General features: G+C 46.2%; 1 protein-coding gene across 5 annotated transcripts in view; it reads left to right on the forward strand.

Moving 5' to 3' along the window:
- Positions 1-22,827, forward strand: part of CROCC (ciliary rootlet coiled-coil, rootletin) — a 67,641-nt gene that overhangs the window by 15,024 nt on the left and 29,790 nt on the right. For 4 of the 5 annotated variants that reach the window (XM_083629163.1, XM_083629161.1, XM_083629162.1 and 1 more), the window contains 10 exons: positions 2,397-2,562; positions 3,723-3,829; positions 6,631-6,858; positions 7,807-7,903; positions 12,085-12,189; positions 12,928-13,149; positions 15,151-15,350; positions 16,515-16,697; positions 19,467-19,611; positions 21,435-21,581. In XM_083629163.1, the coding sequence (XP_083485289.1) occupies positions 2,397-2,562; positions 3,723-3,829; positions 6,631-6,858; positions 7,807-7,903; positions 12,085-12,189; positions 12,928-13,149; positions 15,151-15,350; positions 16,515-16,697; positions 19,467-19,611; positions 21,435-21,581 (1,600 nt within the window). Of the gene's footprint in view, positions 1-2,396; positions 2,563-3,722; positions 3,830-4,908; positions 5,064-6,630; positions 6,859-7,806; positions 7,904-12,084; positions 12,190-12,927; positions 13,150-15,150; positions 15,351-16,514; positions 16,698-19,466; positions 19,612-21,434; positions 21,582-22,827 lie in introns of those variants that run through there. The other variant, XM_083629165.1, reaches the window with a different exon arrangement.

Below are 22,827 nucleotides of genomic sequence, written 5' to 3' on the forward strand. Positions count from 1 at the left end.
TGGTGCATGCTGTAAATCTCATCCCTTCCTTCCATAATTTTATCCAATCATCAAATTGAATGTTATGTCCAAAATCTTTGGCCCATGCAATCATAACTGATTTAACCTCTTCATCCTTCAGTTGCCATTCTAATAGTAATTTATACATCATAGATAAATTTTTAACTTCATTATTCAATACTTCTCGTTGAAACCTGGATTCTTTTTCAAAATAGCCTCCTTCTGCAACCTCTTTTCTAAACATTTCATTAATCTGAAAGTAATGTAACCAATCATTTACATGTTCTTTCACTTCTTCATATGGTTTCATTTTCCACTTACTTCCTTCTTTCTCGATTAAACTCCCATATGTTATCCACCTCCTAGTCATATTGATCTTTTTAACACTCATCACCTCTAATGGTGATAGCCAATGTGGGATTTTTGGTTCCAGTAGGTTTTTATACCTACCCCATACCTCAATCAGAGATCCTCTAATAATATGATTTTCAAAACCTTTATGCACTCGTTTCTTTTCGTACCATAAATATGCGTGCCAACCGAATCTATTATCATATCCTTCCAAATCTAACAAATCTGTGTTTTCTAATTTCATCCATTCTTTCAACCAACATATACATGATGCTTCATAGTATAACCTCAAGTCTGGCAGGGCAAAGCCTCCCCTCCCTTTTAAATCTGTTAACAACTTAAATTTTATTCTCGGCTTTTTGCCTTGCCAGATGTATCTTGAAATTACTTTTTGCCATTCTTTAAATATTGCTACTCCTTTAATTCTTGGAATTGCTTGGAACAGAAATAACATTTTCGGTAACACACTCATCTTAATTGCTGCAATTCTTCCCCAAAATGATAATTTCATTCTGCCCCACACCTCTAAATCTCGTTTTACTTTATTCCATACTGGTACATAGTTATTTTGAAACAAATCAATATTCCTGGAAGTCAATACAATCCCTAAATATTTCACTTTCTTTACCACCTCAATCTCTGTCTGTTGCTGTATTCTTTCACTAATTTCTTGGTCTATGTTTCTCACCATTATTTTGGTTTTTTTCTTATTCAGTTTAAACCCTGCCACCTGTCCAAATTCTTCCATTTCTTTTAATACTTCTTTAGTACTCTATAGGATCTTCTATCATTATAACCAAATCATCAGCATACGCCTTTACTTTATATTGATTACGGCCAACCGATACCCCTTTTATCTGTTCATTGTTTCTTATTGAACTTAATAAGACTTCCAGGACCGATATGAATAGCAACGGTGATAGAGGACACCCTTGTCTTGTACCCTTGGTTATTGCAATATTTTCCATTATTATATTATTGACAATTAATTTTGCTCTTTGTTCTCAATATATTGCTTTTATACCATTTAGAAAAGATTGGCCCATATCCATCGCTTCTAAGTTTTTTTAGCATAAATTCCCAAGAAATATTATCAAAGGCTTTCTCCGCATCCACAAAAATTAACATTGCTTGTTTATCCTTCCTGTTAGTCAGATATTCCATTATATCAATTATATTTCTTATGTTTTCTTTCATCTGTCTACCAGGAAGGAAACCTACTTGATCCTTCTGTATCATTTCCTTTAAAATTCTTTTCATCCTATTTGCCAAAATGTTTGCGAACATTTTGTAATCATTATTTAATAATGAGATCGGCCTGTAATTCAATAAACCATTTCCATTCTTTTATAAAAAGTTTGCTTTCTTGATTTCTTACTCTTCCGGTAAGTTTTGCCATTTCTGCATATTCCATAAGTTTTTGTATCCATTCTTCCTTTGCTGGGACTTCTGCATTTTTCAAGTTTTGGGCAAGTAACATTCTTGCCGCTGTAGTCGTGTCCATGAATAAAAATAGATTTCTCACCCTTTTCCTATGCATCTGCAGGGAGGCATATAGATAGATGATAGATAGATGATAGATGATAGATAGATAGTTGTTTAGTCGTGTCCGACTCTTCGTGACCCCATGGACCAGAGCATGCCAGGCACTCCTGTCTTCCACTGCCTCCCGCAGTTTGGTTAAACTCATGTTGGTAGCTTTGAGAACACTGTCCAACCACCTTGTCCTCTGTCGTCCCCTTCTCCTTGTGCCCTCCATCTTTCCCAACATCAGGGTCTTTTCCAGGGAGTCTTCTCTTCTCATGAGGTGGCCAAAGTATTGGAGTCTCAGCTTCAGGATCTGTCCTTCCAGTGAGCACTCAGGGCTGATTTCCTTCAGAATGGAGAGGTTTGATCTTCTTGGAGTCCATGGGACTCTCAAGAGTCTTCTCCAGCACCATAATTCAAAAGCATCAATTCTTTGGTGTATATATATATTTATATATATACACATACACGTACCAAATAGACCTGCCTCCTTACCTGCTGCCCCTTGTCATCTGCAGGAGCACCAGCCTTGCCCAGGTCAATGCCATGCTGAGGGAGCAGCTGGACCAGGCGAACACGGCCAACCAGGCCCTCAGTGAGGACATCCGTAAGCTGACGGCTGACTGGACCAAAGCCCGGGATGAGCTGGAGCAGCGGGAGGTGGACTGGAGGCGAGAGGAGGAGGTCTGGGGCATGGGAGAACCTGGGGTGGGGCGGGGGGCTTGAGGCAGGGGGCAGGTTTGGGGAGGGATGGAAAGCGGTCTGAGAAGAGGCAGAGGGATGCCAGAGCACAGAGCCTGTCCTCGCTGCCTTCATCGCCTCTGGTGAAAAGGGTTTGGCAGGTTTTGAAATGGGGGGGGGGGGGAGAGGAATGCAAATGGGTAAAACTGATGGTAATTACAGCCAGACCGGTTATAGCGAGCAATTGGAAAAATACAGAAGAGCTAGGGGTGAACCAATGGAGGAAAAACCCTAATAATATTATAATTTTATAAGATACATAGAATGAAAGGGTTTAAGGTCAGTGAGAAAGAGGAGGATTGGTTTGAGAAGATATTGAATTATTAGAGTAGGTTTGAACAATTTGGGGCAATTAAAATTTTAAAGGGATGCCAGTGGCGCTGTGGGTTAGACCACAGAGCTTAGGACTTGCCAATCAGAAGGTCGGCGGTTCGAATCCCCACGGCGGGGTGAGCTCCCGTTGCTCGGTCCCTGCTCCTGCCCACCTAGCAGTTCAAAAGCACATCAAAGTGCAAGTAGATAAATAGGTACCGCTCCGGCGGGAAGGTAAACAGCGTTTCCATGCGCTGCTCTGGTTCGCCAGAAGCGGCTTAGTCATGCTGGCCACATGACCCGGAATCTGTATGCCGACTCCCTCGGCCAATAAAGTGAGATGAGCGCCGCAACCCCAGAGTCGGCCACGACTGGACCTAATGGTCAGGCATCCCTTTACCTTTAAAATGTTAAAAGTTAAATAAACCTTGTGGAAGGAGGAGTATACATATGATTAGAAGTGTACATCTGATTAATATATGAAGCGTACATATAGAAGTGTACATATGATTAATCTGAATATGTTGTTACTGAATATAATTGAATATGTATGTTATTGAATATTGTATACCCAATGTATCAGCCGCCTGGGGGGTTTCACTGTTTGTGTTTTGGTGGCTGGTAAAAAATAAAAATTAATAATAAAAAAAAAGAAACGAGGGGGGAGCTTGCGGGACCTGCCTCCCTGAGAAGCCGGCTGCCTGCCCCCCTGACTGCTGACTTTATGTGGGCTGGCACTTTCTCGTTGCCGGCAATGTCCTCAGCCTGCGGTTTCTCCTTCTCCCTTTCAGACCTTCAACACGTACTTCCGCAACGAGCACAGCCGCCTGCTCACCCTCTGGCGGCAAGTGGTGGGGTTCAGGAGGCACTTTGGGGAGATGAAGACCACGATGGAAAGGTCAGCTCTCAGAACAGCAACCTTGGCCACAGCCCCAAACCTGGGCTTGTCCACACTGCCCAGGCTCAAGCTGCTGTTGTTACTGCGCCCAGTGCCGGATTTACATATAAGCTAAACAAGCTATAGCTTATGGCCCCACTCTCTCGGGGGGCCCCCAAAAAATTGAAGGGAAAAACCCTGGATGGATATTTCCAAAATATAAGATAAAAAACAAATAAAATAAAACCTACACACAGCAACAGTGTTTTGTGTTGTGTAGGCTCCTATGATGTAAGTAATGGGCCCCACCTGCTATCCTGTTCCCTAAAACAGGGGTCAGCAACCTTTTTTATCCGTGGACCTCAGACCATGTGGGGGGCCGGACTATGTTTTGAAAAAAGAATAATGAATGAATTCCTATGCCCCACAAATAACCCAGAGATGCATTTTAAATAAAACCACGCATTCTTACTCATGTAAAACACCAGGCAGGCCGCACAAATAACCCAGAGATGCATTTTAAATAAAAGGACACATTCTGATTCCTGGACTGCCCGCGGGCCAGATTGAGAAGGCGATTGGGCCGCATCCGGTCCCCGGGCCTTAGGTTGCCTCTCCCTGCCCTAAAATATCACTGGTTTGCTCATTTCTATACATAGGGTGCCTACATTCTGCATGTACTGGTTGCATGGCAACATGTGCAAATGACTTTAGATATCTATTAGGTCCATAAATTACCATACAGCGTATACTGAACACACACAAAAATGACAATTTGTTGTTGACAAAGGACATCTGGACCATTACCTTCAGTAGCTTAGGGCCTCATCAAACCTAAATCCGCCCCTGACTGTGATTGGAGCCTGTATTATGGGACATTTCCAAAAACAGCCACTGAGAAAACTGGGCAGATCTGTGTATAAATGAAAAGTTATACAAATTGGCTTGATTCTGCCCTTTTAAAATGTGGTGGGGTTTTTTTTGGGGGGGGGTGTTACTGGTTTGTTGTTTTCATTTTGATTAGACAAGTATCTTGGGAGTCGAAACAGAATCCATTCCAGAAGGCCGTTCGACTTCCAAAACATTCAAAACCAAAGCGCATCTTCTGATTGGCTGCAGGAAGCTCCTGCAGCCAATCGGAAGCCCCGTTGGATGTTCAGCTTCCAAAAACAGTTTGCAAACTGGAACAATCACTTCCGAGTTTGCGACACTTGGGAGCCAAAACGTTCGGGAGCCAAGGCGTCCGAGATCCAAGGTGTGACTGTATATATTTTGTGGTTTTATATTTTGATTTTGTTCTGTGAACCGCCCTGAGACTTCCAGGTACAGGGTGGTATATGAATTCAATAAATAATAATAAAATAATAATTTGCACAAAAATATACTAATTGATTAAATCGAGCAGATGTCCCTCTCAGTGCTTTTTTTGGTGTGTGTGGAATGTTTATTCCCTTGTCTGCTCGTCATTTTGTAGGGACAGGAAGTGACTGAGCATTTTGCCCCAGCCATTTGAAAATCATGCTAGATCAGCATACCACATGAGGTCTAGAAACCTGAACTAAACGGTAACTGTGAATCTTAAGAAGCTCGGAGCACAGTTTAAGTGCACTTTTGGTGGTGCTGCCTGCGCAGTGGTTCGTGACGAGGAGGTGCATGTTGTTGCCTGCATTGCTCTCTCTTTTTGAAATCATTTTTCTTTGATTTTACAAATACGAATTTATAACATTCCAAATGCATATCCATATACTATAGAGATTACTCTGAATCTCAAGACTTCCACCCCATCCCCTCCATGGGTCCTAGTGTCAACATTTACAGCTGCATATTATTCCATATTCTATATTTTAAATCATATTATCCATAGTATTTGTTACATTACAAGTGGGTTTCAAATCCTGCTAATGTTTCTATTTGCTTGCAGGGGTCTCCTAGATAAATTATAAACATTTTCCCATTCTTTTTTTAAAAAATTGTCCTCTGGGTTTGTGAGTTTTCCAGTCAGCTTTGCCATTTCAATGTAGTCCATCAGCTTAGCTTGCCATTTCTCTCTCTTTTGTCTTCTTTCTATATCTGGGCTAGTAGCATCTGAGCAGCTGTTGTCCCAGACATAAAAAGTATTTTCTGCTCCTTTGCGATGTCGGTACAGTCATACCTCGGATTAAAGTCGCTTCAGGTTGAGCGCTTTCAGGTTACGCTCCGCGGCGACCCGGAAGTAACGGAACACATTACTTCTGGGTTCCGTCGCTCGTGCATGCGCAGACGCTCAAAATGACGTCATGCGCATGCGCAGAAGCGGCGAATTGCGACGCGCAGGTGCGGGTTGCGTTCTGCTCAGGATGCGAACGGGGCTCCGGAACAGATCCCATTCACATCCAGAGATACCACTGTACTTAACGTATTTTTCGCTCTATAAGACGCACCAGACCATAAGACACACCTAGTTTTTGGAAGAAGAAAACAAGAAAAAATATATTCTGAATTCCAGAAGCCAGGACAGCAAGTGGGATCGCAGCACAGCAATCCCGCTGGCTGCCCTGGCTTATGGGATAGCCGTGCGCAGCCTCTCCTGCTCCCCCAAGAGCCGCTCTCCCTTTAAAGAGCGTGCGGGGGAAAGCCCCGGAAAGCCGCACACACTCTCCAGCGGCTCTTTAAAGGGAGCGCTGAGCAGAGCCTCCCGCCTGCATTCGCTCCATGAGACGCACACACATTTCCCCTTACTTTTTAGAAAGGGAAAAGTGCGTCTTATAGAGCGAAAAATACGGGTATATTATTACCTGCATTTCTCTCCCCTGAGCAACTCCTCTTGCTCCCTGTCTTGGCAGGGACCTCTCTGAGCTGGGCCACGAACTCTCCCGCTCCAGCCGCACGGTCCACGCTGCCTGCCTGAACCTGAGCAGCAACCTGCGCCTGTCGGAGAGCAGCACCGGCGCCACCCTGGAGAAGCAGGCGCTGCTGATGGCGCAGCTGGAGGAGCAGCTGAAGGACAAGGTCCGCGACATGATCCAGCTGCAGGTCCGCTGCGACATGGAGAAGGCCGAGCTGGGCAACAGGTACCAGGGAGGGGGGAATGGTTGGGGGAGGCAGGTTTAGCACCTGGTAGGGGAGCCTGCTCTGGCCTCCAGCATGGCCTGTGGTCAGGGTAGGAGAAACCAGGCAGAGGGTCTTCTCAGTGGTGGCGCCCGCCCTGTGGAACGCCCTCCCATTAGATGTCAAGGAAATAAACAACTACAGTGGTACCTCAGGTTACAGGCACCTCAGGTTACAAACACTTCGGGTTATAGGCTCCGCTAACCTGGAAGTAGTACCTCAGGTTAAGAACTTTGCCCCAGGATGAGAACAGAAATTGCGCGGTGGCAGCAGGAGGCCCCATTAGCTAAAGTGGTACCTCAGGTTAAGAACGTTTCAGGTTAAGAACGGACCACCAGAACGAATTAAGTTCTTAACCCGAGGTACCACTGTATCTGACTTTTAGAAGACGTCTGAAGGCAGCCCTGTTTAGGGAAGTTTTTAATGTCTGGTGTTTTGTTGCTGCATTATTATTATTATTATTATTATTATTATTATTATTATTATTATTATTATTTCTGTTGGGAGCCACCCAGAGTGGCTGGGGGAAACAAACAAACAAACAAACAAACAAACAAACAAACAAACAAACAAACAAACATTATTTATACCCTGCCCATCTGGCTGGACTTTCCCAGCCACTCTGGGTAGCTTCCAAGACATGAAAACACAATAAAATAAAACCTTTTTAATACAGGGCTGTCTTCAGATGTCTTTCAACCACTGAGCTATGCCCCCCCCGAAATGTTCCTCACTCTTTGCATGTGGGGTTTCTGCTGAGGAACTTGGCTCAGGCGGAGGGCCCATCTGCTTTGCCTGCAAGAGGACTACATCCGAAGCTCTCCCATGCCCCGCAAGGCCAGAATAGACCCCCAAACGCCCCCACCGGCCCAGAACTGACCACCGAGGCTTTCTCTTCCCTTGCCCTCCAGGATCAACGAAGTCACGTCCAGCCTGGAGCGCTTGAAAGGCCAAAACGCGGAGAAGACCAAGGCAATTGAGGCGCTGACCCAGAAGCTGGAGAGTTTGGTGAGAGGAGGCAGCTGGGTTTTGGGGGAGGATGATGATGGAGTGCATTGGGTGGCCCTCAAGAAGATGCAGCTCGCCAGGCATCTGCTCTGTCGGGGGCCGTGTGGCCCTAAGGGGTCTCCCCACTCCTGGTGCCGCGGCCCCCCCTGGTTCTGCCCCCCCAGGCTGGCATGTGTCCCCCCCTCCCCTTCCTCTCCCACTAGAGCCTGGGACTCTGTTGCTTTCATCCCACCTTTGTCTTCCTCCTTCTGCTTTCTGTGCTCCAATATTCCATTTATTCATTTATTTATTCCTTGATTTACAAAAGTGTGTGCAATGTCTTTCTCTTGTATATATATTTTTTCCATGTAACTTTTTTACAAATCAGTTTCATTTATAGAGACATTGGGAAAATAAGGGGGAAAGAGGTGGAGGGGGGAGATAGGGGTGGGGGGTGGCAATGTTTCTATTTTACTTACTACAGTGGTACCTCGGGTTACAGACGCTTCAGGTTACAGACTCCGCTAACCCAGAAATAGTACCTCGGGTTAAGAACTTTGCTTCAGGATGAGAACAAAAATTGCGGCAGTGGGAGGCCCCATTAGCTAAAGTGGTGCTTCAGGTTAAGAACAGTTTCAGGTTAAGAACGGACCTCCGGAACGAATTAAGTACTTAACCCGAGGTACCACTGTATTTGTAGGGTTTGGTGTCAGCGTTGCTTGTGCAGGTTCTCTGCTGTTCGCTTGTGTTCCTTTGGTGGTGAGAGAGGTTTTTTTTATATATATAAGATATTTATTAAAGTTTTACAAAAACAAAAATTTAGAAAAATAAAACAAAAAGTCATATAATAGAAAAAGATACAAAAAGATACATAAAAAAAGAAAAAAGAAAGATAAAAATACAAAATTCAAAAGACAAGTAGGTACAAAAAAAATATTAAAAGCAAAATCCATTTTTGTAACTTTAAATTCATTTAACTTGTTTCCTTGACTCCCTCACACCTCCCCTTTTTGTATTCCATCTCAGCCAGTCCCATATAGTCTATCACCTTCATCTGCCACTCTTCCAGCGTGGGTTTTTTGTATTCCCATTTAAATAATCAAGTCAGCAAATCCTTACCCTCTTTCATTTATCTTAACTCTATATCTTAACATATTATAACTCTATATTTTCATCCAATTTATCAGTTCATTTTTACATATTCTTAATAACTTTTGTTGCTAAATACCACTTATTTCCAATTTGGTGGTGAGAGAGGTTGGGGTTGGCCTAGGGTGTGGTTGTTCATTTGTGGCTGGCTGTGGTGGTCTTCGTTTTCATGTGTGAGTGGGGTGGGTGGGTGTTTTGGATCAGGTTAGCCATATTGATTTGTATGCCGTTGGTGGATTTTTGTCGTTGTCTTGTTGGGCTGTGTATGTGATAAAGGGGAGCCATACCAGGGTAAAGGTGTCTCCTTCTATATTGAGATGTTTAAAAAGGGAAGAGAGAGTGTGTGTGTGTTTTCCTAAGCTTTTCTTCCCACTTCCCAACTCCTCTCTTCTTTGCCTCCTTTGAGAACAAGGGTAAATTTCCTCGTCCCCTTTTGGTGTCTGTGTACGTTATGGTCTAATTTTCTTCCCATACTTCTCACTCGAGTCCCACTTCATTTGAGCTTTGCCATGGATGAAAAACTGGGGGGTGGAACCAGAGGGAGGAGATTTATTAATGCTTAATAATAATAATAATAATAATAATAATTTATTATTTATACCCCGCCCATCTGGCTGGGCCTCCCCAGCCACTCTGGGCGGCTTCCATAAAAACCAAAAATACAGTAAAATATCACACGTTAAAAACTTCCCTGAACAGGGCTGCCTTAAGATGTCTTCTGAATGTCAGGTAGTTGTTTATCGCTTTGACATCTGCTGGAAGGGCGTTCCACGGGGCGGGCGCCACTACCGAGAAGGCCCTCTGCCTGGTTCCCTGTAGCTTTGCCTCTCGCAATGAAGGAACCGCCAGAAGGCCTTCGGCGCTGGACCTCAGCGTCTGGGCAGAATGATGGGGGTGGAGACGCTCCTTCAGGTATACTGGACCGAGGCCGTTTAGGGCTTTAAAGGTCAGCACCAACACTTTGAATTGTGCTCGGAAACGTACTGGGAGCCAATGTAGGTCTTTCAAGACCGGTGTTATATGGTCTCGGCGGCCGCCCCCAGTCACCAGTCTAGCTGCCGCATTCTGGATTAGTTGTAGTTTCCGAGTCACCTTCAAAGGTAGCCCCACGTAGAGTGCATTGCAGTAGTCCAAGCGGGAGATAACCAGAGCATGCACCACTCTGGCGAGACAGACCGCGGGCAGGTAGGGTCTCAGCCTGCGTACCAGGTGGAGTTGGTAGACAGCTGCCCTGGACACAGAATTGACCTGTGCCTCCATGGACAGCTGTGAGTCCAAAATGACTCCCAGGCTGCGCACCTGGTCCTTCAGGGGCACAGTTACCCCATTCAGGACCAGGGAATCCTCCACACCTGCCCACCTCCTGTCCCCCAAAAACAGTACTTCTGTCTTGTCAGGATTCAACCTCAATCTGTTAGTCGCCATCCATCCTCCAACCGCTTCCAGACACTCACACAGGACCTTCACCGCCCTCACTGGTTCTGATTTAAAAGAGAGGTAGAGCTGGGTATCATCCGCATACTGATGAACACCCAGCCCAAACCTCCTGATGATCTCTCCCAGCGGCTGCATGTAAATGTTGAAAAGCATGGGGGAGAGGACAGAACCCTGAGGCACCCCACAAGTGAGAGCCCAGGGGTCTGAACACTCATCCCCCACCACCACTTTCTGAACACGGCCCAGGAGGAAGGAGCGGAACCACTGTATGACAGTGGTATGCTTAAAGCCCTTCCGACCCTGCCTGGGTGAATCATAGAGTTGTAGAACTGCAGAGGGAACCCCAAGGGTCATCCAGTCCAACCCAATGCAATGCAGGAATCGCAGCCGAAGGCTCTCTGACAGACATCAGTCCAGCCAACCTCTGCTAAAAAACTTCCCATGAAGGAGAGTCCACCACCTGTTCCACGGCCGGACTGCTCTGACCCTCAGAACGTTCTTCCTCACGTTGATTTGGAATTTCCTTTCTCGTATTTTGAATTTGGTGGTTTTGGGTGCTTCCCCTCTCTGTAGCAGCTGAAAACAAGTTTGCTCCATCTTTCGGGCACCCAGCATAGCTGTCAACGTTTCCCTTTTTTAAAGGGAAATTCCCTTATTCCAAATAGGATTCCTCGCAAGAAAAGAGGAAAGTTGACAGCTATGGCACCCAGCAGGTTAAGGATTCATCCCTGGTAAGTAGAACCAGGTATGGCTGGGAAGGACTGAAACTCTGGGGAGCTGCTGTTTAGGCAGTGTAGACGACACTGAGGCAGGTGGGCTTCGAGTGTCAGACAGGCTCCTCAGTTCCTTTGTTTCTTTCTTTTGTTTGGTTTTGTTTAATTTTTTTAAAAAAATATAATATAAATTTTATTAGTATTTTCCACACAACAACACAAAAAATATTGAAAAATAACAATACACAAAACACAAAAACCAACATTCAAAAAACAAAAAAGCAAATCCATATCTTACAAGTTAATAATATAAACACTAAAAAGAAAAACAAACATTGACTTCTACCAATCCCACAGCACCTCCTTTATCTCTCATTGTGTCTTCCTGTTTCCCTTATCCTCTCTATCCTAACATCTAGATATAAATCTCTCTTTCTTATCCTTTCACTTCACAAGGTTATTCCAGACTCAGCCAGATTTCTACCCTCGAACCTTGACTTTTAAGGTATTCATTTAGGCACTCCCGTTCTTTTTTTACTTCACTTTTTGGTTTTTGTCTGTCAATTTGGCTAATTCTAAATATTCTGAAAGCTTACATAACCACTCTCCCCTAGTAGTTAACTGATTCCCTTTCCAATACTTAGCCACCAGGATTCTTGCTGCAGGCATCGCGTATAAGAAAAATTTAGTTTTGTCTTTTGGAACATCATCGTTTAAAATTCCTGAAAGGAATGCCTCTGGCCTTTTACTATATGATATTCTTAGTATTTTCTTTATTTCTTTGTGGATCCTCTGTTCCTTTGAGTTCCCTCCAAGCTGCCTCCCTCCAAATGTCCGGCAGCCAGAACCCGGCAAAGAGTCCCTCTTGCTTTGCTGACCGTCCTGCCCCATGTCTGCTTCTAGGAAGCCTCCCATGCACAGGAACAGGCTGCGGCCGAAGCCGAGGAGGTGGAAGCCCTGCGGACAGAATCTGAGTTGCTGCAGCAAACCCTGCGGGACCTCGCTCAGGTACAGGGCAGAGGAGAGGACCCCCACTGTCCCTTTTGTGGCGTCTGGCTCATCTCTTTTGAAGCTGGGATGTAATAATAATAATAATAATAATAATAATAATAATAATAATAATTTATTACCGTGGCACCTCTGGACGTGAACGGGATCCGTTCCAGAGCCGCATTCGCATCCAGAAGCGAAGTCTGTGGGTCGCCGCTTCTGCGCATGACGTCATTTTGACCGTCTGCGCATGCACGAGCGGCGAAACCCGGAAGTAACGCGCTCTGCTACTTCTGGGTCGCCGCAGCATGCAACCCGAAAATATTTATCCTGAAGCTACTTCAACCCGAAGTATGACTGTATTTATACCCCGCCCATCTGACTGGGTCTCCCCAGCCACTCTGGGCAGCTTCCAACCAAATATCAAAAAACAATACAGCGTCAGACATTAAAAACTAACCCTAACCCTAAAGAGGGCTGCCTTCAGGTGTCTTTTAAAAGTAAAATAGTTGATTATTGCCTTGGCGTCTGGTGGGAGGGCGTTCCACAGGGCAAGCACCACTACCGAGAAGGCCCTCTGCCTGGTTCCCTGTAACCTCACTTCTCACAGCGAGGGAACTGCCAGAAGGCCCTCGGTGCTGGATCTCAGTGTCCGGGCTGGATGATGGGGGTGGAAATGCTCCTTCAGGTATACAGGTATACAGGTATGCAGGTGCCTGGTCCCACTGTGAGTTTTTATTTTTGTTCTCCCCGTAGGCTGTGATCTCCGACGCGGACAGTGCCGTCCACCTCCCGGCCACGGAAACCTCAGACAGCGATGCCACTGGGCTCAGCCTGCGGGGCTTGTCCTCCAGCTTCCGGACGCCCTCCCCGCTGCGCCGTTCCTCCCCCCACCGCCGTAGCCTGTCCCCCATCTTCCCTGACTCCACGCTGGTGGTGGTGCAGTCGGCCCTGCAGAAGCGCCAGCTGCAGCTTCAGGTAAGGGAGGAGGGGGGCGTCCGATTCCCACCCCACAGCCCCAATCACCCCAAAGGCCAGGGAGGCATGTGGTGCACTTGGGGGAAGAAGGCCCTTGCCAAAATCCTGAGCAGGCCCGCTTCATAGAAGGGAGCGCAGGAGAGGATAATAATAATAATTTTGCCACAGCCTCTCTGGGCCGCTTGCAACATATATAAAAACATAATAAAACACTGAACATTGAAAAGCTCCCCTAAACAGTGTTTGTCTCACTCAAGATTGGGCCATGATTCTATATCTCCTTGCAGACATTGATAAGTATGTGACCTGGCGTGTAGCACTTTTTGCAACTGCCGCCAGGAAAATTAGAAAAAATTCTATAGCCGAGATAGCTATCAACTGCAAAGGAGATGAATTTATTTGACCCCATCTACACCAAGCTGTATCTTTCTCACTAAACTTTGTACATAATTGTCTTTTATTATTTAATATTACTTTTACTATATTAGTGGCCCCACCGTGATTTTAGCTTATAAATTTTATTGCCAAATGTTTCAATTTATATTTTAAAGAGTTTCTATAGTTTTGTGCAGATTAGGTCAGGTTTTGACAATGTAAATGTTTTAAGTTTTTGTGTCAAACTAGTATATATTTTATTGAATGACATTGTATACATTGCAGCAGCCTTTGGCTATAAGCAATAAACTTGACTGACTGACACTCAAGATTGGGGGCGGGAAGGGGAGAGAGGAGTTCCTAAACTGCAAGGGAAGAGGCCACCCCCAAAAAGGCATTGCTCACTCTCCCTGTGTGAGAGCAGGAATACAAACTGGGCTTCTGCCCTGTCTAGAACATGCAAATATCCTCAGTTGGTCTCGTTTTCTGTAACTTATTCTGATTCTTGTCACCCGGATCAGGGACACCTGTGTTCCAAATGGCATCTGGCCTCTCACCTCTGGATTTGCAGACTTAGTTGGCAGCCTAATCACCTGCCATGATGTGTGTGTGTGGGGGGGGATAATAGCCTGGTTTTAGGAAAGACACAGGGGACACGGGTGGCACTGTGGTCTAAACCACTGAGCCTCTTGGGCTTGCCACTCAGAAGGTCAACGGTTCTAATCCCCGTGATGGGGTGAGCTCCCATTGCTCTGTCCCAGCTCCTGCCAACCTAACAGTTTGAAAGCACACCAGTGCAAGTAGATAAATAGGTACTGCTCTGGCAGGAAGGTAAACGGCTTTTCCGTGCGCCCTGGTTTCCCTCATGGTGTTCCATTGCGCCAGAAGTGGTTTAGTCCTGTTGGCTGCATGACCTGGAAAGCTTTCTGTGGACAAACACAGCCTGAAAGTGAGATGAGCACCGCAACCCCATAGTCGCCTTTGACTGGACTTAACCGTCCAGGGGCCCTTTACCTTTTTACCTTTAGGAAAGACAGTCAGAAAGAGAGATTCTCAGGAGGCTTCCATAGAATTGTACAAGACAACAATAGATAGAGAAAGTAAACATGTACACAAAACATGTGCAACCAGAGCCGACAATTAAGCCCTCCTTGCTAGCCTAAATTTACTACCCATTGTGTGTTTTGGTTGTTCTGCACAATCTGTCAACTTGAGGAAACTGGAAACCAGAGTCCCAACAATCGTAGTATCCTTCTCTGCTGAACTGTGTTTATTGGTGCTTAGGTCATTTTAGACATCAGAGAAGTTTTTAATGTGTGACATCTTAGTATATTTTTGGTCTTTTGTTGGAAGCTGCCCAGAGTGGCTGGGGAAACCCAGCCAGATGGGCGGGGTACAAATAATAAATTTTATTATTATTATTATTATTGTTATTATTATTATTAACTGCTTCATATATGGTGGTGGTTCTCTGCTGTGCTGTGAGCTGCTCTCTGGGAGAGAAATACAGAGGTAACAACCCCAGCGATCAGAGTTCTCCTTTTCCTCATCTGGGCGTGGGCTTTGCTACCTGCCAGTCTGTTCCTGAGCCTGACGTTGCTGCTTGCTTTTACTTTTTACGCCCAGGACCTCCGGGGGAAATACGAGGCTGCGCAGGACCTTGTGTCATCCCTGAAGAGGCAGTTGGCAGAGAGCGACAACGAGCGCCGTTCCCTGGAGCAGAAGATCCTGCAGCTGAAGGGGGACCTGGACAGGCTGTCGCAAGCCAAGGAGGACGCGGCTCACGATGCCAACCGCTTTCGGTCTTCCGCCGAACTGCTGGGCAGGTGAGGCACCTCGAATTGCCCTCTTGAAGGAAGCAAGGAGCGCCAGGAAGGCAAGGAATGCCTTTGTGAAATTTCCCTACTGCCTCTCTGTCTGAGTGCCTGCCCTGGCTGTGTCTCCTTCCCAGAAGCCTCTGCTGAAAGGGCTTGTGTGTGTGTGTTGGCATTTAAGGACTGAACCCCACCCCCTGCACATAGGGGCAGCAGAACAACCTGCATGCAGAGAAGGCTTGTGTTTCTCTGTGTGAGTCAGCGCTCTGGGCTGCCTTCTTTCCAGTCTGGAGGAGTAATTCAGCACTGTGGTGTGGGAGCGGGGGGTCCCTCTCTCGGCCTCGGCCCTGTATACCTGAAGGCAGTGGTGTAGCGTGGGGGGTGCAGGGGGGGCCGGCCGCACCGGGCGCAACATCTGGGGTTAGGGCGAATCCACGGGTTAGGGGGCGCAAATCCACGGGTTAGGGGGCGCAAATCCACGGGTTAGGGGGCGCAAATTACTTGCCTTGCCCCGGGTGCTGACAACCCACGCTACGCCACTGCCTGAAGGAGAGTCTCTGCCCCCCAAAATTGGCTTCTTGTACTCCGCCTCTTGTTGCTGCATTGTTTTCCCAGTTATTTCTAATTCACATCCCTTTCTTTACAACAACAACAACAACAGCAACAACAACAATAATAATTTATTATTTATACCCCGCCCATCTGGCTGAGTTTCCCCAGCCACTCTGGGCAGCTTCCAACAAAAGACCAAAAACACAGTAAGGTGTCACACATTAAAAACTTCCCTGATGTCTAAAATAACCTAAGCACCAATAAACACAGTTCAGCAGAGAAGGATGCTACGATTGTTGGGACTCTGGTTTCCAGTTTCCTGAAGTCGACAGATTGTGCAGAACAACCAAAACACACAATGGGTAGTAAATTTAGGCTAACCTTATATTACCTTCTTTTCTTTTTCTTTTTGATTATTTTAAACTTACTGTCCTTAAGTGTTGGCTGTCCACTTGCCCATGTGACTCCCCCTCTTCTCAAGAGAGAGAGATGGTCATGGTTGTGAATGCACTGGGATGGAGCAGCCTCAACGGCTGTTGTGAGAAGTTGATGGAATGGGCGCTGTCCTCTGCTCCCTTATTGTCCTCGCCCTGCTGTAGTGTCCCCCTCCTTTCTCCTCTCCAGTGAGAAGACGAACCTGGAAAAGAACCTGCAGCTGTTGCAGCAGAAGCTGGAGGTTCTCCATCAGGAAAAGGAGAAACTGCAGCTGGCCAACAGCGACCTTCAGCGACAGCGTGATGGCCTGGAAGAGGAGAAAGAGGACATCTTAAAGGACCAGGAACGGGCTCGGAAGGAAATTGAGCGGAGGTAAAGTGGGAGATTGGGGAGGGTTTTTTTCTTGGGGGAGGGTGTCTCGTCGAGAGGGGCTGAAGCTGGTGTGGACTCAGGTCCAGTTCTCTGGCACTAGGGTTGGGGGACATTTTGCAGTGACACAGAGGCATGCTGGGAAGGTATGGAGCTTCCTTCAAAACACTAAGTCAAAATAATAATAATAATAATAATAATAATAATAATAATTTATTGTTTATACCCTTTCAACAGAATATTAAAATACAATCGTCTATTAAACATTAAAAGCTTCCCTAAACAGGGCTGCCTTCAGGTGTCTTCTAATAGTCTGGTAGTTGTTTTGCTCTTTGACATCGGGTGGGAGGGCGTTCCACAGGGCGGGTGCCACTACAGGGAAGGCCCTCTGCCTGGTTCCCTGTAACTTGGCTTCTTGCAGTGAGGGAACCGCCAGAAGGCCCTTGGCACTGGACCTCAGTGTCCGGGCAGAACGATGGGGGTGGAGACGCTCCTTCGGGTATACTGGACCGAGGCCGTTTAGGGCTTTAAAGGTCAGCACCAACACTTTGAATTGTACTCGGAAATGTACTGGGAGCCAGTGTAGTGGACTCTGCAAAGATGTTGAATGTTGTCTGCCCAGGAAGCATGATATTTTTTTTGGTATTAATATTTTTAATTGAAAGAATTGCAGTGATAAAGAAACAATGTGATGCAGAGAATAGAAAAATCGAGAAAATAAAAAGAACGGAAATTTGTAGAAAGAAACAGTGTGCAAAAATGCAATGTAATATACTCCCGTACATTCTTATGTAAAGAGATATGAGGTTATGTCTACATATGAGATTCAGAAGTAATACAAAACACAAGTGAGTGAGAAGATTAAATGTTTTATTCTAAACAGCAAGCAATATATACATACCAAACAAGCACCTCAATCTCCCACTTGGAAGCCCTCAGTTTGCACGGCCTCATGGCCATCAGTCCGTGCACGAGATTCTCTCTCAAACTCTGCCCACAACCATCCGATTCACCTGTGTGGTTTGCCCAACTGCTTACATACATTCATTAGCTGCCCAGTGCCTCACTTTCTTGAAACAATGTCCAACATCAAAGAAGGCACTCATCACTGTTGCTTCCTTCCAACAGATTAGGACATTAAAGGCTGCTCTCAGCCATCAAAGAGCTTAACAAAAGATAGGGAAAAGGAAGGAACAGGGGGCAGGAAGGATAACCATGTCAGATCACTAACTCCTCAAAATACAAATATCTTCCGGATAGATTGCCCATACAGGTGATTATCCTAATACATATATAGATATGAATAGCCTGCTACATTCTGTAGAAACCCATTCCAAATGTCGTCGTATTTATCCAAAGCCTACATCTAATAAGCAGTCCGTTCATAAGTTGCGAGTGTTGTCGTGTTGCCAGTCCATTGACTGAAGGGGACCATATCTTTACTCTTCCAACTCATCAGTCTCAGTTTCTTGGCCACCATTAGGGTGCCTTGTCCCATTGTTAACTTCCATGCAATAGGCATATAATTCAAAAGAATATTCTCTGCTGAAAGTTTTAGCTTTATCTGTGCAGTCGTAGTTACACAGCCCATCACTTTCTCCCACAACTTAGCAAGCAGAGAACACTCTACAGACATGTTTCATGGAGGCATTGTCCTTGCCAAATCTCCACCATAGAGCTGTCTTCACCGGTCCTTTTTTTAAACGCCCTGGGAACCTGACTTGACAACAGGGTCTCTCTGTGAATATGCCACCTTTGTTCAACCCGAGGTAGAATGCCGTGGGGGTGAACGGCTGGCATCTTGTCTAGTGATTTCTTAAAAATCAGCGCTGGCACACAACAGGGTTGTGTGATAAGTCCCTACCTGTATTCATTGGTTACATACGATTGTGTATCATCTGACCTATCTACTGCAATTATTAAGTTTGCAGATGACACCACCATAATAGGTTTAATAACAGGTGGAGATGAATCGGCGTATAGAGGGGAGGTACAGAAAATATCTACATGGTGCCTAGGGAACAACTTGCACCTTAATATCAGCAAGGCAAAGGAGATGGTGTGGACTTTTGGAGGAAGAGAGGAGAACTAGCCCCGCTGTAAATCGGGGAAGGCTGTGTGGAGAGAGTCTCTTCCTTTAAATTCCTAGGAGTTTATCTCAGTGAAGACCTTACTTGCAAAATCAATACAAGCCAGGTGGTTAAGAAAGCCCAGCAGAGACTCCATCTCCTCAGAATATTGCGGAAGAATGATGTCAATCAACATTTGATGATCTCCTTCTACCAGTCAACAATAGAAAGTGTCCTTTCATACTGCATCACGGTGTGGTACGCTGGTTTGACATCATCTGATAGGAAGTGCCTACAGAGGGTGGTGAATACAGCACAAGATATTATGGGCTGTCCCATGAATCCGCTGGATGAAATAGTGGAAGAATGTTGCCCCAGGAAAGTGAGAAAAATTCTCAGGGATGATTCACACCGCAGCCGGCACTTTCTTGATCTCCTGCCCTCAGGCAGAAGATGTAGAAGCACAATTAGTCGCACCAACAGGGTAAAGAACAGCTTCTATCCGTGGGCTGTTGGGCTGCTGAATGAAAAGATAACAACAGGGCAACTGACTTTCAGGTTTGGTGGGTGTGCGTCAGTAAACGAGGGGAATTAAGACTAAGAGAGCTGAGTGGGGGGTGCTCTTGTAATCTCACTGTATACAAGTTGTACAAGTGTCAATAAAGTATTTCAATTTCACTTTCTCCCCTCTTCTGTCTCCCAGTCGCAAGCAGCTGGAGCAGCTGGAAGCAAAGAAGTCCGGCCTGAAGAAGGAACTTGTGCTGGTGAAGGAAGCCCTGAGCAAAGCCCTTCTGGAGAAGGAGGTCTCTCAGCATGAGAAGGCCGAGGGCGATGAAGCCCTGTCCAAGGCAAGGAGGCAGCTGCTGGGGAGGGAGAGATTTGCACATCCTTCTGAAATGTGTTGGGGGTCCAGAGGTAGCATTATTATCAATTTATGATGAGGTGGAACAGGCATCCCCAACCTGCAGCCCTCCAGATGTTTTGGCCTACAACTCCCATGATCCCTAGCTAACAGGACCAGTGGTCAGGGATGATGGGAATTGTAGTCCAGAACGTCTGGAGGGCCAAAGGTTGGGGATGCCTGGGGTGGAAGGTTCGCTGGCTAAGGAAGGACTTGCTCACAAATTTATTGACAGCTGCACGAATTATGATAGCTAGGAAATGGAAGGGGGAAGTAGAATATAAAATGGAAGGATGGCATAAAGAGGTGTGGGATATAGCTACTAATGATGAATTAACATTAAGGTAAGATGGGGACGTGGGTGGCACTGTGGGTTAAACCACAGAGCCTAGGACTTGCCGATCAGAAGGTTAGTGTTCAAATCCCCGCGACGGGGTGAGCTCCCGTTGCTTGGTCCCTGCTCCTGCCAACCTAGCAGTTCGAAAGCACGTCAAAGTGCAAGTAGATAAATAGGTACCGCTCCAGCGGGAAGGTCAACGGTGTTTCCGTGCGCTGCTCTGGTTCGCCAGAAGCGGCTTAGTCATGCTGGCCACATGATCCGGAAGCTGTACGCCGGCTCCCTTGGCCAGTAAAGCGAGATGAGCGTCGCAACCCCAGAGTCGGCCACGACTGGACCTAATGGTCAGGGGTCTCTTTACCTTTAAGATGGGGAATATACAGGAGAAATGATTTCAAGGAGATATGGAAGGTGTTTGTAGAATTTGTACTGTTAAAACAGAAAGGGGTCAAACCATCGCAAGAGGCATTGAAATTATGGGAGGCTGGATAGTTATAACGGAATGGTTTCGGGGTGTGCATGCACTTTTTATTCTTATTTATTTAGGATTATTAGTTTGTCAAAATAAAAAATAGTAAAATATGTTAGGGGAAGGCCGTGGGGGGGTGTTATTGGGATGTTTTTGCTTTTCTTTTTATTATGTATTCTGTGTTTGTATATTCTGCTTTTATGTTGTAACTGCCCTGAGACCTGCAGGTATAGAGGGCTGTGAACTAACTAACTAACTAACTAAATAAATTTGGCAGCCCACCCAGGTGCCTTTCAGTACCTCCAAAACAAGAAGTGCAAGGCTGCCCTCATGCCTGTGTTTGGGGATCCTGAGCATGCACCCCATCCTGCTTGCTTGAGACCATGAGGTGTGTCCTGCAGGATCAGGCCACAGGCAGCCTTCAGCCTGTCTTGGCAGCCTGCTTTGCTCCAGTCCCAGCAAGCAGGAAGCAGGTGTTTTTTTAAAAAAAATATTATTATTTATTGAATTTATATACCGCCCTATACCTGGAGGTCTCAGGGCAGTTCACAGAAAAGATCACAATATATAAAATCAAAATAAGAACAATAACCCGATAACACCCTCCCCCCAAAAAGAACCACATTTTAGAAGTGCATAGGGTGTAAATCAGATCAACCAAAGGCCTGGTTAAAAAGCAACGCCTAAAGGTGTGTCATGAAAGCGCCAGACAAACTTCCCTGGGGAGAGCATTCCACAGAGGGGGGGGCCACTGCAGAGACGGCCCTGTTCTCGTGTTGTCACCCTCCATACCTCTTGAGGAGGAGGCACACGAAGGAGGGTCTCAGAAGATGATCTCAGGGTCCGAGGAGGTTCATATGGAAGTTGAGCCACCAGGCCTTTGTGGGATGGCTCTTGCTTCTTGCAGGGGGTTGGCACCTGGGGTCACAGGCTCTTCTGCACCTCCTTTCTTTTCCTGTCCCAGGCCGAGGCGAGCCGGGCTGAGCTGGAGCTGGCCTTGAGCCGCCTGAAGTCGGAGGAGTCCTCCCTGCGCGACTCGCTCTCCAAGATGAGTGCCCTCAACGAGGGGCTGGCACAGGATAAGATGGAGCTCAACAAGATAATCATCCAGGTACGAGGGAGCGGGGCTAGCGGCTGCAAAGGGGGAAGTGTGTCTTGTATTGTCTGCAAACCGAGAACATCCGCATCTGAAGGATTTGTGCCAGAAGGAGGTGGAAGAGTGTAGGGTTTGTCAGGGAGTGGGAGAATGTCCGGAGGTCTTTGTCCATGACAGAGCAGAGGCAGGAAAAACAGTTCCTACACAGGAAGTATTGTATTTTTCGCTCCATAAGACACACTTTTTTCCTCCTAAAAAGTATGGGGAAATGTCTGTGCGTCTTATGGAGCAAATGCACTGGACGGCAGAGGGATCCCTCGGCTGCTGCTGCAGTCGCGAGCTGAGGGATGCCTCTGCAGCCGCAGCCATGGCTCCCGTCCGTCGCTCGCAGAGCAGAGCAAGAGCCGCAGAGAGCATGTCAGCAGCTCTTGCTCGGCTGGCTTTTGTTGTAAACAAAAATTGCCCTTTTTCCCTTATGGGGTATCCAAGAGCCCATATAGAGTCCTTACATAGGTTCCCTATTGGTAGGAGAAAATAACAGAGGCCAACCAGAGAATATTGAGAAGCAAAGCAGCTAGTAAGCCTGATCTTTATTGATCCGTTGCAACAGGGTGCTCCCCTCACCCGCAGGAGAGAGGAGGAACCCAGAAAAATGGCACACAAGGCCTTATAAAGACTTTTGAAATTGCCGCCCTGTAGATCAAGACCACCCCCAGAAACATCATACATACATCACAGAAGGGGTGTAACCTAAGACCACCCCTCAGATACATCATACCTACATCACAGAAAAGGCGGTCTAAACAGAAATTTAAATGTTGTTTATCTCTTGTCCTTGTTTATCTCCTGTCTGGCAGGTTACTTGACTGGATTGCCTGGGGAGCCTGGCCAGTCTTTTGTAATGATAAATACTAGGCCATGTCATAGGCTCACCCCCTATTCAAACACAGACATACCCTTAAGACAGGATTTGTGAAGGAAAAGACAATGGGGAGGCTTTTCCATTTTGACCTTGCAGAGAAAAGATTTGGTCAGTTTAGGAATCAAAATGGTTCCAGGTTGGCCTTCCTGTGCTGATCTATGTATGTGCTTGGTTGGTACACTTATGAACATTACCATATATCTAAGACCATAAAATTCCTATTACACTTTACAGCGAGGCGGGAGGAGGGATGGGCAATCAAAGTGAGAGCTGTGCAAAGCAGGACAGAAGCCACGTAAACGGCTCTCGCTTTGCTTGCTTTAAAGCAAGAAAAACGAG

This window comes from Podarcis filfolensis, assembly GCF_964270895.1.
Source record: "Podarcis filfolensis genome assembly, chromosome: 8".
Lineage (NCBI taxonomy): Eukaryota > Metazoa > Chordata > Lepidosauria > Squamata > Lacertidae > Podarcis > Podarcis filfolensis.